This window comes from Lagopus leucura, unplaced genomic scaffold (genome assembly GCF_019238085.1).
Source record: "Lagopus leucura isolate 7727_CA_CO unplaced genomic scaffold, USGS_WTPT01 Super-Scaffold_73, whole genome shotgun sequence".
Taxonomy (NCBI): Eukaryota; Metazoa; Chordata; class Aves; order Galliformes; family Phasianidae; genus Lagopus; species Lagopus leucura.
In genome coordinates, this window is record NW_024962252.1 from 28,772,306 (window position 1) to 28,792,576 (window position 20,271).

Genomic DNA, 20,271 nt, shown 5'->3' on the forward strand with positions numbered 1-20,271 from the left:
AAATATCCAGCATTGTCACAAGTCCCAGAGTACCTGTACGTAAACGAATTTGATAGGTTCCCAGAAGCAAAATACTGTAAGTAAAAATAGTAAGAAAATAGGTACCCGGAATAAAGCAAAATCCAAACAAGGAAGGAGGTTCTACACCAAAAGGAATGCTAATAATTTTTAAGTTTACTTTACTTTAGTGCAGCAAAATAAACTAAGATATTCAGAAAGCGATAGAAAGAGTGTGATTTGGTTTATACTACTGCAATTGCTTTATAATACAAGATAGTTTTAGGTATTTACTAAGTGTTAAGTGTCTGTTAAACACATAGGCGTACCAGAACACAGTCAAAAATATTGCTCAAAAATAGTACCAAATTTGGCATGGCCCAAATGCTGCTACAAATCTATTATTATACTTCCCATTCAGGCCAAGAAACGGTTTTACACACTAAAACACAAGGCCTTCAGTTATTAATTTTGCTGCTGCTGCTGGCCTTCTTCCAAATCTGACATCATCTTCCCTATTCTCCATCCTAACCACTGAATTAAGTACTTCACTGTGGATTTTCTTCATTTAACTGCACTCTATATCAATCAGTCCACAACACACTGCCCCCCAGAATGAATTTCTATTACTTAGCATTGCAATCTTCTACAAAAAGAAGAAAGACTTTCATACTTGCAGGTCTAACATGACTTTAACAAGCTTGCTGCAATAAGAAGGTGGCAAACTGCATCGTTTGTGCAGGATGGTTTCCAGTTCAGTGCTTGGCAGTTCATCAAAATGCAGTTCTACAAAACGATTTCTGAAGGCTCTGGACAAAACCTAAAATACAAGAACATGCTATTGCTTTGAGCTTTTCCTTTTTTTTTTTTGAGCTTTTCCTTATGTTATAAATCTTTTCCTACACATCCTAAGGAAATATGACTAGTCTCATTGTAAACAAATAAACACATACACATAGATGTAGAAGAAAGTGTAACAGATGGCTAGATGAGGACAAGAGCTTTGAAACATACATAAATAATTTAAGTCAAATCTCTTCTCCAGTGCTCTTGAACAAGGAATACTGCATCAATTATAGCATATGTCAACTCCAGTTCAGTATAGCACTTAAATTTCAATTATTCAAAATTAGTTAGAGCTTTGATATCTGTATCTAACCTAAATAGGAATCCAGTTGTACTTACAGTCATTCCAGATCCATCTTCTACCTCCTACCTCCTTAGAGTTTCATATTAATTTCGTACCACGCATCAGTAGGTTTTCACATCACACTTCTATGTTCAATAGGGATTCACTCTCTAGAGTCATAGTTACACAAAATAAGAGATTATACAGACCTTCCTGCCACCATAGAGTCCTGGAGGATTCTGTGTAGCAAAGAGCATGAAGTGAGGGTGAGCTCTGACAACTTCCTGAGTCTCAGTAATGAACAGCTCCCTGTTATCATCCAGCAATCGATTGAGAGCCTCCAGAACATCAGTGGGAGCCAAGTTCAGTTCATCTAGAACAATCCAGTAACCCTTTCTCATTGCATCTATGAGGATGCCTTGGAGGGAACAGAAAGAGTTCTAGTTAAAAATTTAACAAATTAAATCTAACAGAGAATGCATTTAGATACTTTCAGTAATCAGTTTTCACTCAGTGTAAAAGCTAATTCAGACATGGAAGCAACAGCTTAAACTACTGAATTCTTTATGTACAAAAGGACAAGAAGTAGAATAGCGATGAGACACATAAACTCTTAAGAATTTACTGTAATTTGCATAAGTAACTATCAATAGGTACATACTACCTTCATAGAAGGTTATCTCTCCATTGCAATAAAGGAGACAAGTTAGGCAAAAGAGAAAGAACGAGGAAAGGAACACAGGAATGTGAAGTAAATGCAATATGCTGACCCACCTTCCTTAAATACCAACTTCCCAGAGGCATCTGATGTATAACAGCCAATATATTCCTGGATGTCAGTATGCTCGTGGTTGTTGATCCTTACACAGTGGTTCCCAGTAGCAGCAGCCAACCAGCGAATTAAACTGGTTTTACCAACAGAGGTTTCTCCTTGAATCAGTACTGGGTGAGTCCTAAGAGGGACAACCAACACAGTGGTTTAGAAGCACGAGTCACATCTTCCTCATATACAAGATACCAGCATCACTTGAATCTTCCACAGATTCTTTATTACCAAAACATCACTATTTAACTAATTTTGAATTAAAGACGATACACTAAAGGATTAACATGAGGAACTTTACTCACAAATGCTAGCTGCTAGCTGTGAAGTTACTATATGGAAGTGTGAAATAAGCTGGATACTCTAACTGCAAAATTTCTAGATGATCACTGAAATAAAACTCAATATAGCAGTTAGATAGCTTCAGATGAGAAAGAAATATAAACTCAAGACACTGTACAATGAAAAGTTAACTATAAAATAGAAGTAAACCAGATATTTCTCATGCTAAACAATGCAGACTAGATGGACACAATAAATAAGCAACTTTAACCAAGTTTACTAACAGAAAAAAAAGACATACCCTGCAGACACAACTCTGACAATATCTTTCAGATTAAGCTTAACTGAAGGGGTTAGCACGTAAGTCTCATCTACAGTAGGTTCCTTATCCCCAGCAGAAATCCAGTATCCTTCTATGTGTATAAATCTTCCTCCTTGGGGTTTTGGTATTTGCTGAGGAGACATGACAGAAATAAAAGATCATAAAAACGAGTTTTAATTTGCTAATGAAGACAACTAGTGTTATACTACTGTAACGTATTCTAAAATAAGTCATTTTATATTGCTCCCTGAGCACTCCTGCAATAAGCACCATCCCCTTGTCACAGAAAGAAAAGCCTGAGCAGATTATTTCAAGGTCATGAAGCAGGAACCTTTGCACCACAACGACAGCAGTTTCTAAAGACATTCTCGTAGCACTGAATTTCAAAATACACTTTCAAATGGCAAACTGGCTTTTAGCTTTTTATATTCATATTTTCTGACATTAAGATTTTTATTCTTAAACAAATGCGCTTATCTTACAACTGGCTTCCCCTATCCCAGTTGTCCATTCAGCTACACAAACTCATCTTGGGCTCCCTGAATTAGTGAGATTTCTCTTTTCTCATCAGAGAAAAAGCAAAGATGCTTGCTTAGGATCTAAAAACAAAAGAATCTGTGAAAATTCCTCAAAAGCCTGTGAAGTTTTACTATTGGAGTCACTATATTAAGCTGCCTACACTCCACAATACTATAATCATCCAGTCTTCCATATTTTTGTATTTACAAATAAACCATCTAACATACAGGTATTTTGTATAGAAACAAAAATTATTAAGGAATTGAATTTTTAAAAAGTTTTAGGTTTTTTGCACACACACACACACACAAAACACATGACTGCAAGACCGCATGTAGGAAACGTAGGAGAAAAAAGGCAGAGAAAGTAATGCAAAATAAATTCTACTCTGATTACTCACCAGCTTAGAAGTAGCATTTTTACATACCTGCTTGAGAAGGCTTTTGATGTTGCCAGAGACTATATGCTGGCAAATTAGCTTTTGAACCACTGGGTGAGAAACTCTGTCGAGCTGTGTTAGAAAGCTCAAACAGAAGCCCTAAGAAGAAAAGTTATTGTTAGCAATTAAGTGATAAACCATTAGAACAAACAAACAGAATGCATCAGAACTAAAGAATCATTTGTCTTCAATACTGCACCCAGAAGAGAGGATTTTCCTTTACCCAAACAGACTCTGTGGTGAATACACAAACCGAAATAAACCTCAGTGCAGGTAATCACCTCATACAGTGAGCGCTGTATGCTGCTACACGGATTAGATGCTGCAAATCTCAGTGCCCTGCAAAGTGTACGGAGACTGTAATGAGGTCTGTGGCCAGTTCCATCTACCAGCTTCGTTTCGGCTTCCTTCCTCACAGCTAAATAAAAGCTGAAAAAAAAAAAAAAAAAAAAAAAAGTGAAAACAGTTCCAGTTATACAGTGTTGTTTCTGATCAGAACATTCCTTTGAGGAATTAAAGTACAAACTTAAGCTTATCTTCAACTGTCAAGTTTTTTCAGAAGCTGTAAGCTGAGAAAGCCATGCCAAACTCTGCCATCTGTATAGCCAGTGAAACAAAGCAACACAGTATTTCAGAACCATTTTTTTGAGAGCTCGGCACACAGAAAGTAAGTTTGAACAAGTATCTTAAGCATTTAATAGTTCTTCAGGTTAGTAGAACAAGATTATATACTTTATTCTACAGAAAAGAATGGTTACTTGTTAAAAAACACAAGGTTTTCATTGGTATGATCTACAGAAACAAACCATTTTCATCACTAAGATGGGAAAGAGGGTTGCAACAAGAGTGCTTTTTTAACTGATGTCACCAAGAATACCTTTCTTAGTAAGAAGAAGTGAATCTCCTCCCCATGAGTACAGAATTAATAAAGTTATATCTACCAAACTCTGTTTCTGTGGCAGTTGCTGTGTACGGGGCATTTCTGTGTTTCCCAAACCATTCTAACCATAGATTAGTTGTATGTTTCCTTTTTGTGCCTTATTTTAACAAAGATTCCAAGAAATCACAACTTACTTCACAATTCCTTGCACTGTATTTTTGCTTACATTCAAGCCTCTCAGGTAATCCATTATAAGAATTTGCAAATCTCCTTCATTTCTCAATTCTTCTACGTAAAGTTCTGTAAACCTGTATGAGTCAAATCAATTCATAACATTTAGACATCTTACAATAATAGAAAAAACACAAAATTTCATTTTTGACAACTGCAAATATAAAATCATTTAAACTTAACGAGTTATGCTGAAACTGAAATATTCTTTCTTCTGCACCACACTCTTTCTTGTCCCCTCTCACTACTAAATCAGGGAGCTAGTAGCAGTACATCAAAATTAACTGCAAATGACTATTTATACACAGTAAGTGCATATATACACTTTTACACAATATGAATCTGTTAAGGGGTTGCATGTGCAGCTATTGGAGAAAATACATCACATACAAGAAGATCCATACGCTCAGGAGCAGGTATTATTAAGGAATGAATTTGCCACATCTCCAATTTTCCTGGCCATACCTTAAATCCAATATTTCAAATACATACTTGTTCTACTATGTAGTCCATCTTTCTACTGAGTGAACAAGTCTGAATACGTATCTTTTTGCAAGGATCATCAACAGTTCTGAGTTATCAAGAATAAGAAAGCATGAAGCATTTCCCTTTATAATCCCCATCTGGAACATAAGCTGTAATAGCACTCGTAGGCATTGACAATTTAATTGTAAAGAATTATTATTACCTTGTTCCCAGTGACAGCACTCTATTATTGCTAGACCCCTTGTTCATCCTTGGCAACTTCAAAGTATTTTCATGACACTATTTCATACAAAAACTCTCACTGTGATGTGGAAGTCATCTGTCACATGAAGCTAGAATTCACACTTACATTCTTAGGCTTCCAATACGGCATTCTTTGCTGAATCATTTCACCAAGATAGTTAAAAGTTGCTCTCTTCATCGAAGTTTAAGAATTTTGTTAGAGAGTTCTTTTCTTTCCTACCTGTTCCGTATTCCTGGAGGAAGATTTCGCTTTCCAACATCTGTCGCTGGATTCATGCATGCAAACAAGCGAAAATCAGGATGACGTACTAGAGGTTCTAAAGAACAGAAACATGAAACAAAGGGTTAGTGCTAAACCCAGGACATTTATTACATTAAATATGGTAGACTTCTTCTTAGCCAGTTTTCTACTACTGCACTACTACATCTTCTTCAAATGCCAGGGTGATAAGTCTTCAGAGAACAACCCCATATAACTTAGTAGAAATATACCCACATCTTTACTCAACAGTCATAAGCAAATGAAATCTCTGATTTGTGCGTAACAGGATATCTCAACAGCACCAACATTTCATAAATCATATAATCTCTCAATATGAAACTCCTTTTGTCTCTTTCATAACAGTGGGAAGCGTTTTTCCCTCAGCCAGGAAGAAAACACAGCTTAGGGAACTCATGCAACATTTGTCTCCAGTTGTAAGCCTAGAAAATAATATTCAGCAATTTTATTGTTCACCTTTAGATCTGCACTGGGGTCTGGCTGCGACCCAAGTAGGTCAAAGGCACGTTCTGCTAAAAATACATCATGCCAAGCAATACGAAATGCAGCAGAGGAAGAAGGGGGTGAGGATTTTTGTCTTCCAAGGAGGCTGTTGCTCCATGAATGGCTGTAGTGTGGTCTGCACAAGAGAGATGGTTAGTGACTTTGCATCATTTGCTAGCTGAGCTCTCTGAAAAAAAAGACACCCATTGAATACTCTTCAGAGACTGTAATGCTTAACATAAGCACTAGAGTCCTATTCCTCATAGAGTCCAAATAGGCAAAAGCTACAACAGTATGTTATCTGAAGTCTCCTGGGATGCAGTGAATTAAACTCCCACTTCTTGCATACAAATGTGAAGTATAGAATGAACACATTCTCCCCTGCACAGATTCACTATAATGGTAAATGTTTGTTATTTATTTAGGATTGGGAATTCAAAGATTGGACAGAAAAACACAGTGTAAAGCACAGAAACAGTACCTGTGTCTCCTCTGTCCAGTAACACCAGCGAACCAGATGATCCTTCCAATAAACCACTCAGACACTCTAACGTCTCTGCTGCAGCCAAGTTGATCTCATCCAATAAAATCCACTCTCCTTTTTTTACTGCTTGTGCCAGAGTACCCTAAAAATAAGATCAATCTGTTACTCACATCACCAGCAGTGATGTATCACCTGCATATAGGAAATACTTGTACTTCAGTCTATGGGTTCATTAGACAAAAAGGCAGTCCCAGATCTTTTTACAGCCACTGTGGTTTTACTAATCTCCCTCAACAACAGCAATTACTTTCTAAGTCATAAAAGCCAAACAATTTTCACCATTTAGATCTGCTCCTTTATAACAGAAATAGGCTTTCTTTTTTACTGTGTTGCCTGTCAGCAACACTCATCACTGTGGTGCAAAAGATTCACTGACAACACCCATAAGATGGTTCATCTAAAGAAATCCAAACAGTGACAAAAGCAACACGACATTTCTCAGTGAACTAGACTTCACTGAATAAAACTATACTCATTCAAACATTCCCCATCTATTTATATAGTCCTTTTCAGAAAGAGAACTGATTATTTTATAAAATTTGAAAGCATACTCAGACTAATAGGATGACAAAGTACAGCTATACTTAAAACACTATAGTTTCCCCTACCGCAAACAGTGTCATTAGACTGTAATACCATGGGTTTGAAACCTCACACAAATCTCTTCCAGATACATACATAGCACACATTTTTCTTACTAAATACTTCAGTGGAACCGCTAGCCATGAGGATATCCTACTGCAGATTGGTCAAGATGTATTTTGTAATCTTATCAATTTGAAAACATGATATGCCGTACTGTCAATAACCTTTTATCATACAGTCCTAACCCTTATTTTACACAGCATTAAATTAGCTTGCTACCACCAAACACTCTTTTTCTCCTCCCTCCATCTAAATTCCAGCCCCATGAAGTAGGTCACACTGTTCCACATAGCTATTGTGAAACTACTTCACTACAAGTTTTACTTCACATTAAGACTCCTGCCAGGAAGTTATTTATATAATACTGATCACAATGTTTCATTAACAGTCCTCCTCATTTTTCCCAGCATCAAAACATAAAACTCTAAATACCTCTACAAAAGCAAAGAGAAGTGCATTCTCTGTCATCTTCATCTGTTGATGAGCGTGATTCAGTTTAAGACCAAATGCCTCCCACTTCTCCTTCAATGGTGAGCCTGTAAGGAAAACAAAATTTATGTTCATAGCAATAGAATAGGACAAAAGTGTTTAGAAGCAATATTTTATAGAATCACTGAATCATTTAGGTTAGAAAAGACCTTAAAGATCATCAAGTCCAACCAAAGCCTGATGTACTGAATTCTTCACTGAATTCTTCACGCCACATCCACATCTTTCATGCTATCAAGCTGCTTGAAACACTGAGTAGATCTTACATTCTCATCTTTTCTGCTAGTTGTGTACATTTAATTTTATAACTGTACCTTCAAAATAATCAGGTAAAAGAGGGAGAAGAAGTTCATAAGTAATTTCACTTGGCCCATTCTGAAAGAAAGCTACTGTTTCACTCATTAGATCTAGGGCCAGAAACCACTTCATGAAAGGCAACTATCAGTATTGCTTCTGACCCAAAATGGATGCCAAGTATAAAAGAGGAAAAAAATGTTACTCACAGACAACAACAATAAATCAAAGTAAAGCACTTGTCAAGTCCACATAACAGGCAGTGAAACCAAGCCATCAACAAGCTTCTAGAAAGCTTTTGAAGTCATTACTAAAAGCTTTTTCTGCTTTTAAAATAGGTGATACTTGTTGAGATTTGTTAAGACTCCAAGTCTGAGAGAAAGTATGAAGGCATCCATTTGCCAGAATGACAGATAAACAACTAGGACTGTTCACCAACACAGCAAACAAGAAGCACACTGAGTAGAGATCAAAAGTCAAGGGCACCATGGTTCAGACAATCTTCACTGTTAGACAGCAGTGATGGACAGATAGCAGACAGCAGTGATCAGCTAGGAAAAAAAGACTATTCTAACAGTATTTTGCTATAGACAAGAGATTGTGCTTTTCAAAACTAGAAGAAAGGACAGAATAAAGAGACAATCACTGAACAAAAACTTCACCACTACTTGTCTACTGTCTGTAACGGTTCACCACTAATGATCTGCATTAAAACAGCCTGAATTCTCACCAGATGGACTTTCTTTTGCTCCTTTATTAATAGCAGATTTATGAATATGTTGCATTAGTTTTAGCAGATCATGCCAACGTTTCTGCCTGTAGCAGGTCTGAATATGGCCCAAGAACGTCTGATTTTTCTGTCTAGAAAATGTTTGGTAGAAGAGTTCTTCAAAAGACTCTCGCAGAGGTAGCCAGATCAACTTGTTATCCACAGGCTTATAACTGAAAAGAAGGAAAAGAGGAGTTATTTGTTAGTTCCTGCTCCGTTGTGACTACGACAAACATACACTAACAAAAGCATTCACTGAAACAAGATTATGCATTGAAGAAGCCAGGTTATAAAGTTTATTTTCCACTAAAATAACGACTGAAAAAAAAAACAAAAAAACAGCACTTACCTAAATTACTTTATAAAACCAGTTTAAAAAAGACAAAATGGCACTAGTAAGTAAAACAGTTGTGCCACTATTAATATGCCTAGTGCATATTTTATCAGACTTATACTGAACAGTTTAGCTGTTTTTAAAGCAACCTTGGGTTCTGCTTTTAAATTACTTCATCATATACATGCATACATTTCAGTTAAGTGCCTGTGTTCTACAGCAAGGAAAGCAAGGGTTCAGCATGCAAACAAGTATTATAAATATCTTAGGAAACCACAAAACTGAGCTGCATCTGAAACAATTCTTTGACAATACAGCAATGCTTGCAAGAAGGTTGTTCTTATACTGCCAAGTAGTTGTGCAAAACACACCTAACGGTAATCAACAACTCACCCCCCTAGCAGATCTGCGGTGTCACTTTGTTGGTTCATGTTGACAACCCTCAGATGGTGTCCTTAGAAAAGAAACAGAAAGCACATCAACTTGTTTCTGTATTTTGTCTCTTAAATAACCTTTGCACAAGTTGGTGTCCACACTGCATTTACCTGTAACGTGAGCGAGGTACTGAACAGTTGAGGTTTTACCAGTTCCTGTTTCACCAACCAAGAGCACAGGCTCTCCTTTGACAACACAAACTGCAAGCTGCTCAATCAGTACTGCAGATGGTCGGGTGGCAGCAAAAGTTTGCTTTGTTCTGACAAAATAAAGGAAGTCATTCAAAGCCAAGACTTATCTAGGAGCTCATTTCAATTTTATCTATCTTACTTTTTAGAGGAATAGTTGAATTCAGGATTATTATTATTGATTTAGAAAAGAGGTTTGGAAAAAATTAATTCCATGATATCCTGATAAGCATTACATAAGATACTTACTTTCCTAAACATACAACCTAAAAATTCAGGGTTCCCAAAATGGTCCAGACCAGTGCAGTTAGTGTCATGTACTACAAAGATCTCCCTTCACAAATAAAAGTCATCAAAGTCTAATTACAACAACCACAGATCCCAAAAAGCTCTGAAGAAACTCTTGTATGAAAGAATCTGAAAATCTCCATGCTTTGGCAGCCAGAATTACGACACAGACAGTCTTAAAGATGCACAAAGTATAGGTCAGATTACAAGAGAAATCTCATCACATCTCTTCTATTTGAGTGAGATTGTTTGATTTGCATTTTTTAATTATGTGATTTCCAATATATTCTATTCCAATACAAAACTGCAAGATATTCTACCTTTTTACAGTAAGAGCCAGGCTTTGTTTCTTCATGAGATGCACTCTTCCCACAGAAACTTCTTGCTCCCGTACTAAAATTTCTGGTTTGAAGAGTTCACAAAAGAACTCAACCTGTGAAGAGAACATCAGGAATTCCAATAGCAACACTGCATGCAACATAATGCTGAAAACATCCTTGCCACACTATCAGTATCAATGTGCAAATATTTTTTTTTTCTTAGCTTATTTAATATTTTATGGATTATTACATATTTATCACCTAAAATCCCGAAGGATCTTATCTACTGCATAAACAGTGTCTCCCCATTTAATAACTTGGTAATGAGTTTTATGCCATTATGCTACTCTGTTTTCTATGGTAGCTTGACTGCACAAACTTAAACTGAGAACAGTTAACAAATCAAAAAACAAATCCCTCAAAATAAAGAAAGATAAAATAAAAACATGAGGAAAATCTTTCTGTAATCAAGAACAGTAGGACAACACATTCCTGTTATCAAACAATGGAAGAAAAGAACAAACAGAAGAGTTATGGGGATCCAACTGTTCCCCCAGCTGGAAAGTTTTTCCATGCTGAAGTAACAGAAAAGAATTTTCTTCACAATCAAATTTGTATGGTCAGAAATATCTGACAAAGCAGTCATATGTATATATACATGTAATGCTAATCATTGTTGCTATGATTTGTATGTGTGTATATTTGTGTTGTACAATTTAAGTATGATGTACTGATACGGAATAAGGGGTGGATGCTGTCCTGGCTTTATCAATATTCCATATCATGGCATCATACAACAGGTTGACTGGGTGCAGAGGCACAGTGCACTGAAGCTGCATTTCCTGATTTCTCTAGCAGCTTCACATGACTTCTGACTCTCCATGAGGAAGATACACTGAGTTGTACTGCATTTCCCAGGAGCCTCCAGAAGATTTCCAGTTCTGGGTGACTGGGGATAAACTCTTGACTTTTTTGGGAGGTGAGCCAAGGAGGATCTGCCCATCAAGACTCACACTGACTGCCCTGTGGTTTCATATCTGCTTTCTTTTGATTTATTACTCTTAATTATTCTATATTATGTCACATTCCTTTTAACAAATTTAATAAACTGAGTTTCTTCCCTCTTCCTACCCAACATCCCTTTCCTCCCATGGGAAAGGAAGAGTGTTGCATGATTAATTCTTTTAACATCACACACTACTACTTTACAGAGGAGTATCTCCAGCTTTGGAATTGACAATTACAGTAGTAATTACAGTTAAGTAGTAAGGAAGAAGACATTTCTCTCTAGATTCTTCACGTAAGCAACTGAAGTTCACTGTAATGACTGGGGCTTGAGGAAGAGCCATGCACAAAAGCAAAACAAAAACCTTTACACAGTATTATATGCTTACATAACTGCACTGTTGCAGCTGTCATGCTCCTTTTGCATGAAGTGATTTGCAATGTGCTCTGTAACAGATTCACTGAAACTTTAAGAGACAAAACAGCTGAAAACAAAACAGCTAATAAGAAATAAGAACAATTCTCTATCTCTGTGTGCAGGGCAGAGAGATGGGTATAACCTTAAAGGAAAACATTAGAACAGTACACTGAAATTAATTACTAAAAAAAAAATAATAATCTATTTATAGACTAATACTGATAAATGTTGAATTAATTATAGCTCAGTATACCTTCTTCTTGGAAATATTTAGTTTACTGCCAATAACTTTTGCCATTTTCAGTCTGCTTCCTTGGTTGGACAGCATAGCTGTGAAACAGTCCAGTGCCTGTGAAGAGGAAGACAAAACAACTTTTTCAATACAAATTTTATATTATATGAGAAGCACTATCTTAATATATATGAGGCTGAATCCAACCTAGACAAATTAAATACAATTATTTAACTGGAATTCAAAGGGATGAAATAGGAAGTTTTGAACTCTATAATGTAGAGGTTTCTACTGAATGCAAAAACATTTCAATATCCAGTAACAAAAGCTATTTTTAGATGACTGGAGCAAAGTGAAGAAAAAATAAAGCTGCAAGATCCTGTATCTTAGGAAGGCATCTGACTGATGAATACTTGAAAAATTCTCAATTTAAAAAAGAAGTAGGAACGATGTCTCACACTTCAAGAAAAACGAATCTTAAAATTATTCTACAAATTTAAGTATCTACTCCTACTGAGAGATTCAGATACTAAGTTACATGAAGAATACAAGATTACTGAGAACAGAGCTGATGACTATCACTGGGATTCAGCTCAGATTGAAACAGAAAGGCCAAGAATCTCCACCACTGAGCTGGGCTACTGTCACAGAATGCAGCACATCAGCCAGAACTAACCTGGGAGAGGGGAACTGAAGGGAGTAAGCACTCTCCATAAATTCAGACAAGTAACACTTAACACACTGTGCAACTAACACACATCCTATGGACGTGTGCTATGCCAGTGCATGTCATGGATTCAATACCAGTTGTATCATCAAAAGAACCACAGCTCCACTGCTTCTGTGAACAGACTCTGTTCACTGTTCTTACTCTGTATGCTCACGGACATCACTAAATAATATACTCCTCAATATCCACATTACCTAAAATGTATTTATTCAGCAGCAGCAGCATACTAGTGCCCCATTAACTAAACAGTGAAGAACTGAAGAGTAAAATCTTACATCTCCAAAGCATAAATACAAAGGAGGGGCACCTTAAAAAGAGAAGCTATTTTTAAATTATCTAGAAATGCACTTCAGCTATTACATGCCATGTAAATCTATCCCAACATAAACAAAGAAACAACCCTTAGTATTTTTGAGCACATTTCTAGACACAAGCTCCTACCACTGCACAGATGTGATATCAAACAATAAGCAGTGCAGTGCCTTTGTAGAAAAGAGAAGATTACGTTCCTTATAATAAATTCAGCTTCTAGATCTAGTTTTGAATGTACCTATATTGTTATACCCTTTATTTCATATTTTAACTCTAATTTTGGAAGCATTCCTCATAAATACATTTTACATTTACTCTCTCTCTGAGACATCTACAGTGAGGTCTGGGAATAAATACAGCTCCTGAACAACGAGTAGCAAACATCAAGAACATCTAATATTTTAAACACTCCCTCATCTAAGCCTGGAGCCTTCTTACTGCATACACTATGTGCAACACAAGTGAATGAAACAAATGCTTAAATGAAAAGTAAAACTTCCTCAGTTATTTACAATCCCAACTCAAATCAATTGAAACTGTTGCATCATGCTTCCCTGCATGGCAGCACTAAGTCTGGATTGGTTTCCAGCACCTTAACGCAAAAGCTTTCCTAATAATAAGAAAAGCTTCTAACAAACAGAAGACAAACATCCCAACCACGGTTCAATTACTTCCGAGGAATATAAATAAATATTTAAATATAAATTTCTGTCTCACATTCCCAAACAGAATTTTTTAAGATTTGTGACGCAATTTGGGAAAGCAATTTCCAGATTAAATCTTACCGCACCTCCTGAAAAATATTCACTGCTGTGGTTGAGGAAGAACTGTCAAAGTTGTAAGCAATTCTGCTGCACCAATTCAATAAGTCTCTAAAAAGAAAAACATTTAGTACAACAGTCAAAATTCACAGCATCTTTTCTCATGTACAGCTTAGTTCATTAAGTCATCTGGCAGCTCCACACCTAGTTATTATTTAAGTTGTACACAGGAAGGCACACACAAAAAAGGATGCTATATTCAAAGGGATAGATGAGCACATAAAGACAAACACTATTGCCTTCTAAAAGGTTGCTTGGAAACAGATAATATGTATTCCATTCAACCATTATTGGGATCAATTATGAAACTGAAAACATGAAAACCAGCATGCTATTCACCCAGAAAGGTATTGAAAACTACTTGACAGATATTCAGTTTATTACCAACAATAAAATCTTTTCAAGTATAATAGGAAGGTAAAGGAAATAATTTAAATTGAGATTTTCTTTTTACAATAGGAAACATAATGTTTTATGTTTTATACAGTAAACATAATTTTATAATTCAAAACTGACTCCTCCCATTTTCAGTTTAATTATTTGAATTTCTAACAATGTTAAAAGAAAAAAAAAAATTTAAAAACATGAACACCTGAACCACCACAGATAGCTGATAAATTTGTTCCTACACAACCTTAGAGAAAGTTCTCGTCCTTCCAGATTTGGTTTCTTATTTTCTGATCTTGATTCTGATGCATCTTCTGATATGGGCCTGGAATCACAATCAGTGTTTTCTGATGCCTGGTATTTCTCTCCTGTAAGGTGAATGAAGATGTCTAGCAAGTGATCAGTTACAAGAGCAAGGTTGGGGTATCTGCTCTGAAGAATCTGAAAGCAGAAAAAGAAAGAAGAAAAAAAATGGCAAAAAAATAAAATAAAAGGCAAACCTTAATCATTGGAAGGAAGCCATCAGCCTGGCAAATTTCCAGAGGATGCAGTTCAACAGGAACCAACACTCAAGGCAGCAAGCTGCACAAAACCAGTCCTTTGTAATCTCTCTTCTTAAAAAATCACAATGACTTAAATTTGCTTAAGATATCAATTTGGATGCCAAGAGAATTATGCTCATTAAACTCTACTGCAATCCATTTAATATCTTGCACAAACACCAACAGAAGGAATGAAAGCACATTCCACTCTATCTACGAACTCAAGTCATAAAGAAACAATTTTAAAACTTGTCACAGAAAGTCTTCTCTCCTCTTCCACTTTATGACAACTTTTTTGAGCACTCAAGTTATCGATTCACTGCCCTGATTAAGATACACAAGGGACTAAGTTTTATTCTCTAATTTCCTTTCAGCTCAGCTCTCTGCTAAAGCTTGCCAATCAAAATCACTGCTTCCACAAATGAACTTTTCATAAACTCATGCCAGGAAACAGTGCTGATATTCCCCTGTCAAACTGACTTCTAAGACTGGCCAGGACAGCAGAAGGTGCTGCTCTTGCCCCATTATTAATAATTAGCTGGTAAATGACAAAATAGGAAAACACACTGATATTTTAAGATCATTCATAAGTTTCTTTCAAATTTTCTGCTAGAGATAAATCACCTTTTCACTTCAGTAAGGCTCTTTTACAATTCAAATTTTTTAAGTTTAAAGAAAATTGTTTAGAGAATTCTATTTCACATAAGTCATGGACAATTAATTTGCGGATGGACTAAACTAAGCAAAAAAAATTCCTTGGAAATTTTAAGAAAAGATGTTATTAGAAACAAACATTTGTAGTTCATAACTTGGTAACTACTTTTCATCTCAAAACTTAGGACTTTGGATTGTAATAAGATCCATTACCTTCCTCCCCCCACATTTTTTTAAATCTCTGTGGGCTACAAAAAGGCAAAGTAATTTGATTCTTAGATCCATTCGAAGCAAAATTCCAACAATCCTTGTACAGTTAACTTCTTATTTTCTGATCAAACTAACCATTTACTTCAAAATTGATAGATTTCTGAAGTCATAAGTGTGTGTGTATTGCTGAACTTGCAGAGAAAAGGATCAAATTTATTACTGAAAATCATCACTGTCCTTAATTAAAACATCTTCATATACCACAGTAGAGCAAAACATATCATACCTCCTTGAGTTCTATTTTGTTCATGTTATCCATGTGTATTTTGGTCCAATACTTGTCCAAAAGAGCAGCATGGCTGCTTTGCTGTCTGTACCAACCTCCGCCACAACTGAATACTCTGAATAAAAATAGCATGAAGAAACACACATGTTGTATCTTAGTGGTGAATTCATTATTTTCAGTGCAGAGAACACATTAAACACTGCCGTGACAGGATAACATGTATGCCTATATTTGTTGACAGCCAAATGGTTGTGATCAATGGTTCTGTGTCTGGGTGGAGGCTGGTCACAAGCAGCGTCCCCCAAGAGTTGGCCTTTGGGACTGGTGCTCTTCAACATCTTTATCAATAACACCGATGATAAAATCGAGCGTACCCTCAGCAAGTTTGTGGATGACACTAAGCTGAGCAGTGCAGTCAATACACTGGAAGGAATGGAAGCCATCCATAGGGACCTGGACAGGCTGGAGAAGTGGGCCCATGAAAACCTAATGAGGTTCAATAAGGCCAAGTGCAAGGTACTGCACTTGGGCTGGAGCAATGCCAGGTATTTATACAAACTGGGGGAAGATGTCCTTGAGAGCAGCCCTGTGGAGAAAGACTTGGGAGTCCTGGACATGTTGGACATGAGCCAGCAGTGTGCACTTGCAGCCTGGAAGGCCAACTGTATTCTGGGCTGCATTAAAAAAGGGGTGGCCAGCAGGGAGAGGGAGGTGATTGTCCCCCTCTACTCAGCTCTTGTGAGGCCCCATCTGCAGTGCTGCGTCCAGGCCTGGGGCCCCCAGTACAGGAAGGACATGGAGCTCTTGGAGCGGGTCCATAGGAGGGCCACTAAGATGAACAGAGGGCTGGAGCAACTCTCCTATGAGGAAAGGTTGAGGGAACTGGGATTGTTTAGCTTGGAGTAGACCTCATGATGGCTTATAAACAGGAGGGGGAACAACCATTCACATAGGTTGATACTAATAGGACAAGGAGGAATGGTCTTAAATTGAGACAGGGTAGATTTTAAGTTAGATATTAGCTGGAGGTTTTTCACAGAGGGTGGTGACACACTGGAACAGGGTGCCCAAGGAGGTTGTGGATGCCCCATCCCTGGAGGCATTCAAGGCCAGGCTGGATGTGGCTCTGGGCAGTCTGGTCTAGTGGTTGGCAACCCTGCCCACAACAAGGGGGTTGAAAGTAGATGATCTTTAAGGTTCTTTTCAACCCAGTCCATTCTGTGATTCTGTTTACCCTTCATTTGTCATTGTACTGTCATGCACACCTTGCCTTTCTCTGCTTTCCAAATCACTTATTCTTTTATCACTGTTTTTTTTCTTCTACTGTAAAATCTTTTTAAAGACACCTGCATAAAGATGACTGATATTAAGTTAAGCCTATCATATGCAACATACAGAGACAAGATACCTTGTGAGTATCAATCATAAGCATTCTTCACACAGTAATTGCAAAGAGCGGTATTTTTTTATGTGGTGGAATTGATTTAATATTTTTTTTTCCTCCAGAATTTTTATACCTTCAGACTTGCAGAAACAGTTTTTCTGCTCTACCCAGTAGTAATATAACATTCCTTTAAAATGGAAAAAGTCTCTTTCACAACTTCCACTGCTTCTATCCCCTTACAGTTGGAAATTGCTAGAACAGACAAAAATATGACAATTTGTATTAACTCATTTAAATTTACATGCTTACCTCCTGGTTGCAAAAAACTGGAATCCCGGTGCTACTTTCAAGCAGTCACCACGACCAGGAATTAGCAACTCCTTTTTTTCCAGAAGAGGAATCAGTACAGAGATCTGGGGAAGAAAAGAAACTCTATGAAGCGTTCTTTTCTTGGGTGGGGAAACATTAACAAACATCTTAGCCAGTCACACTCAATCCATATATGAAATGCTTATCCAATGAGCCTCACTACATTGTCAGCAACACCTTTTCCTGCAGACTGAACTTTTAAGTGACACTAAAAGGAATTACTGAGTCTCAATTAGTTTTATACAGTAATTGAAGTCACAGGTATGATTCCCTCCCTACCTTCTATCTCCTCCATTCAGGTTTAACATGAGAATGGAAATGACAGTTTTCACTGCAAATCTGAACTAAAACTAATTGTTTTGAGTTGCCAAATGACTGACCTTGTTCTCAGAAGTGTCAGAAGGCTTGTATTGTTTTTTTTTTTTTATCTACCTGAACAAAGACAATGTTAATCTCAAAGACGTCATTCTAAAACATTAACGCTGCTATAGTGTATATCCTGCTACCCTCCTGAAGAGCAAGGTATGAATGCATGACACTATTTGGGGCATGTTTATGAATGCAATGTGCTGAATCCACAGTAGCAAAGGACTGCAGGAGCCTCTGGCAACTAAAAAACTGTATAATACATATATGGTTTAGCATTAAACGTGGAGGTTGGTGGCCCTGCATGTGGCAGGGGAGTTGGAGATTCATGATCCTTGAGGTCCCTTCCAACCCTGGCCGTTCTGTGATTCTGTGATATATGATGTTTATAGGTGTTTCTATAAATTCTCTATGCTTTGTAAGCTTGGAGCCCAATAAAGCAAGATATCAGGTTTGTTAGTTGCATAAAGGATGCTTTACAAAACAGATACAAAAGAAAACAACTATTTGCAGAATGTCCAGTAGGCCTATACAGCAAAACAACTCTATAATATCATTTCTGCAAGAGACAGGATTTCTGCAACTGTTATTTAGAAGGAGAAGGATGACATTTCTAACAAGTACCAGCTCTGAATTTGAATACAGGAAATCAGTTAAAATCCATAGTGCTTAATATAACAGTATATTTTTAATTTCCTAGAGGAAAGAAATATGTATCAACAGAAAAAAATATTTTTTTGTTAAAAAACACACTAGAAAAAAATCTTACTATCAACAGCAACCTAATACAGCGACTTTGACATTGTGTGGTTTTTGGAGTCACATTTGTTTTCAAACACCGGAACACTATTTAAAAGAGACATAGCTCATCACCAGCATCACTGCAATTCTTCAGAGTGAAATCAGGGGCAATGTTATGACTGCTCTAAAGCAGCGACAACAATTACAGTGTAAATATCTTTGAACAAAGCCAGGTCAGTTTTTTTTTTTAACCTCTGTTGAAGAACCTTTATTTTCAGTGAACTGCCACAGAACTCACAGTGACTGGAATCCAAAAATTGCTATTACAGCCTGAAAATAAGCACTTTATAGTGAGCAAGAACCCACATACCACATCCAGAGGAGCATAATCAATATCCTCCAGAAGTATCCAATGACCCTTGGTCACAGCTTGTGTCAAGGTTCCAGGTTGCCAAACAAACTCCCCTGGGACATCTGTACAACGATACATACCAAGCAGCGTCTATGACAGAAACAAGTGGTAAATTAGAGACCTGTTCATTACATGCCTTCATAATTTAAAGTGAAAATGACCAAAACTGGGATGCAAATAACACTATCTGTTAATCATAGTAATATGGGTCTATCATTACACTTCAAGAAAAAGAAGTTTAATTCCTCCACATCTACGATAACATAACTGAAGCACAGTAACAAAAAAAACCAGGTAATTAGATGTCTATGTACATAGTATGCCACTGTAACTAATGGAAAATCAACAGCATAACACAGGAAACACAGGAAAAGCCCTGACAAACACATAGCTTAAAACAGAATGGATAACATACAATTATCTGCAGAATTTAAATAATAATGAAGCTGAACTGATTTTTCTTCAGATCTATTGCTCTCAGCAATAGCCAGAACAATATGGTAAGAAGCTGAAGGTTGTGAGGTCTTAGCAAAAAATTTATACATTATCTTATTAGAAAAGCCAGTCCACACTTTCAAAATAATGTCTGATCATCTATGATAAAACAATGTCATTGGTTACCTTGCTATCAGTTTGATCCCCAAGTTGGACTTTCAAAATATGAGGAGGCTTTGTTCTTCCTGTAACAGCTGCTAAATATTCAATTAAAGTAGTCTTGCCACATCCTATTGGTCCCTCCAATAAAACAGGACTCTGAAATGCTACAGCAATAGCAAGGTTTTGAAGATTAGTGCAGGCAGATTCAACCAAAACAAAACGGCTGGTGGTATTTTCCTGTTAAAACAAAATTTGAGTTACTATACTGAAATAGCTTTTTTTTATATATACAGGTTTTACTACACAGAACAATTATGAAAGCAAGTATGATTATCAGAAAATGTTAGCCTACAGATCTGTCAACACACATCAATTAAAATTAAAC

General features: G+C 36.7%; 1 protein-coding gene across 2 annotated transcripts in view; it reads right to left on the bottom strand.

Moving 5' to 3' along the window:
• The window catches only part of MDN1 (midasin AAA ATPase 1), a 93,264-nt gene that overhangs the window by 62,702 nt on the left and 10,291 nt on the right, over positions 1–20,271 (bottom strand). For both annotated transcript variants that reach the window (XM_042877837.1, XM_042877828.1), the window contains exons 6-26: positions 19,911–20,123; positions 19,248–19,379; positions 17,711–17,814; positions 16,018–16,132; positions 14,573–14,766; positions 13,908–13,989; positions 12,097–12,192; positions 10,421–10,533; positions 9,735–9,883; positions 9,583–9,643; positions 8,817–9,028; positions 7,736–7,839; positions 6,596–6,740; positions 5,572–5,668; positions 4,586–4,699; positions 3,793–3,940; positions 3,500–3,610; positions 2,533–2,684; positions 1,901–2,079; positions 1,336–1,544; positions 671–817 (exon numbers count right to left, since the gene is read on the bottom strand). In XM_042877837.1, the coding sequence (XP_042733771.1) occupies positions 671–817; positions 1,336–1,544; positions 1,901–2,079; positions 2,533–2,684; positions 3,500–3,610; positions 3,793–3,940; positions 4,586–4,699; positions 5,572–5,668; positions 6,596–6,740; positions 7,736–7,839; positions 8,817–9,028; positions 9,583–9,643; positions 9,735–9,883; positions 10,421–10,533; positions 12,097–12,192; positions 13,908–13,989; positions 14,573–14,766; positions 16,018–16,132; positions 17,711–17,814; positions 19,248–19,379; positions 19,911–20,123 (2,877 nt within the window). The remainder of the gene's footprint in view (positions 1–670; positions 818–1,335; positions 1,545–1,900; positions 2,080–2,532; positions 2,685–3,499; positions 3,611–3,792; positions 3,941–4,585; positions 4,700–5,571; positions 5,669–6,595; positions 6,741–7,735; positions 7,840–8,816; positions 9,029–9,582; positions 9,644–9,734; positions 9,884–10,420; positions 10,534–12,096; positions 12,193–13,907; positions 13,990–14,572; positions 14,767–16,017; positions 16,133–17,710; positions 17,815–19,247; positions 19,380–19,910; positions 20,124–20,271) is intronic.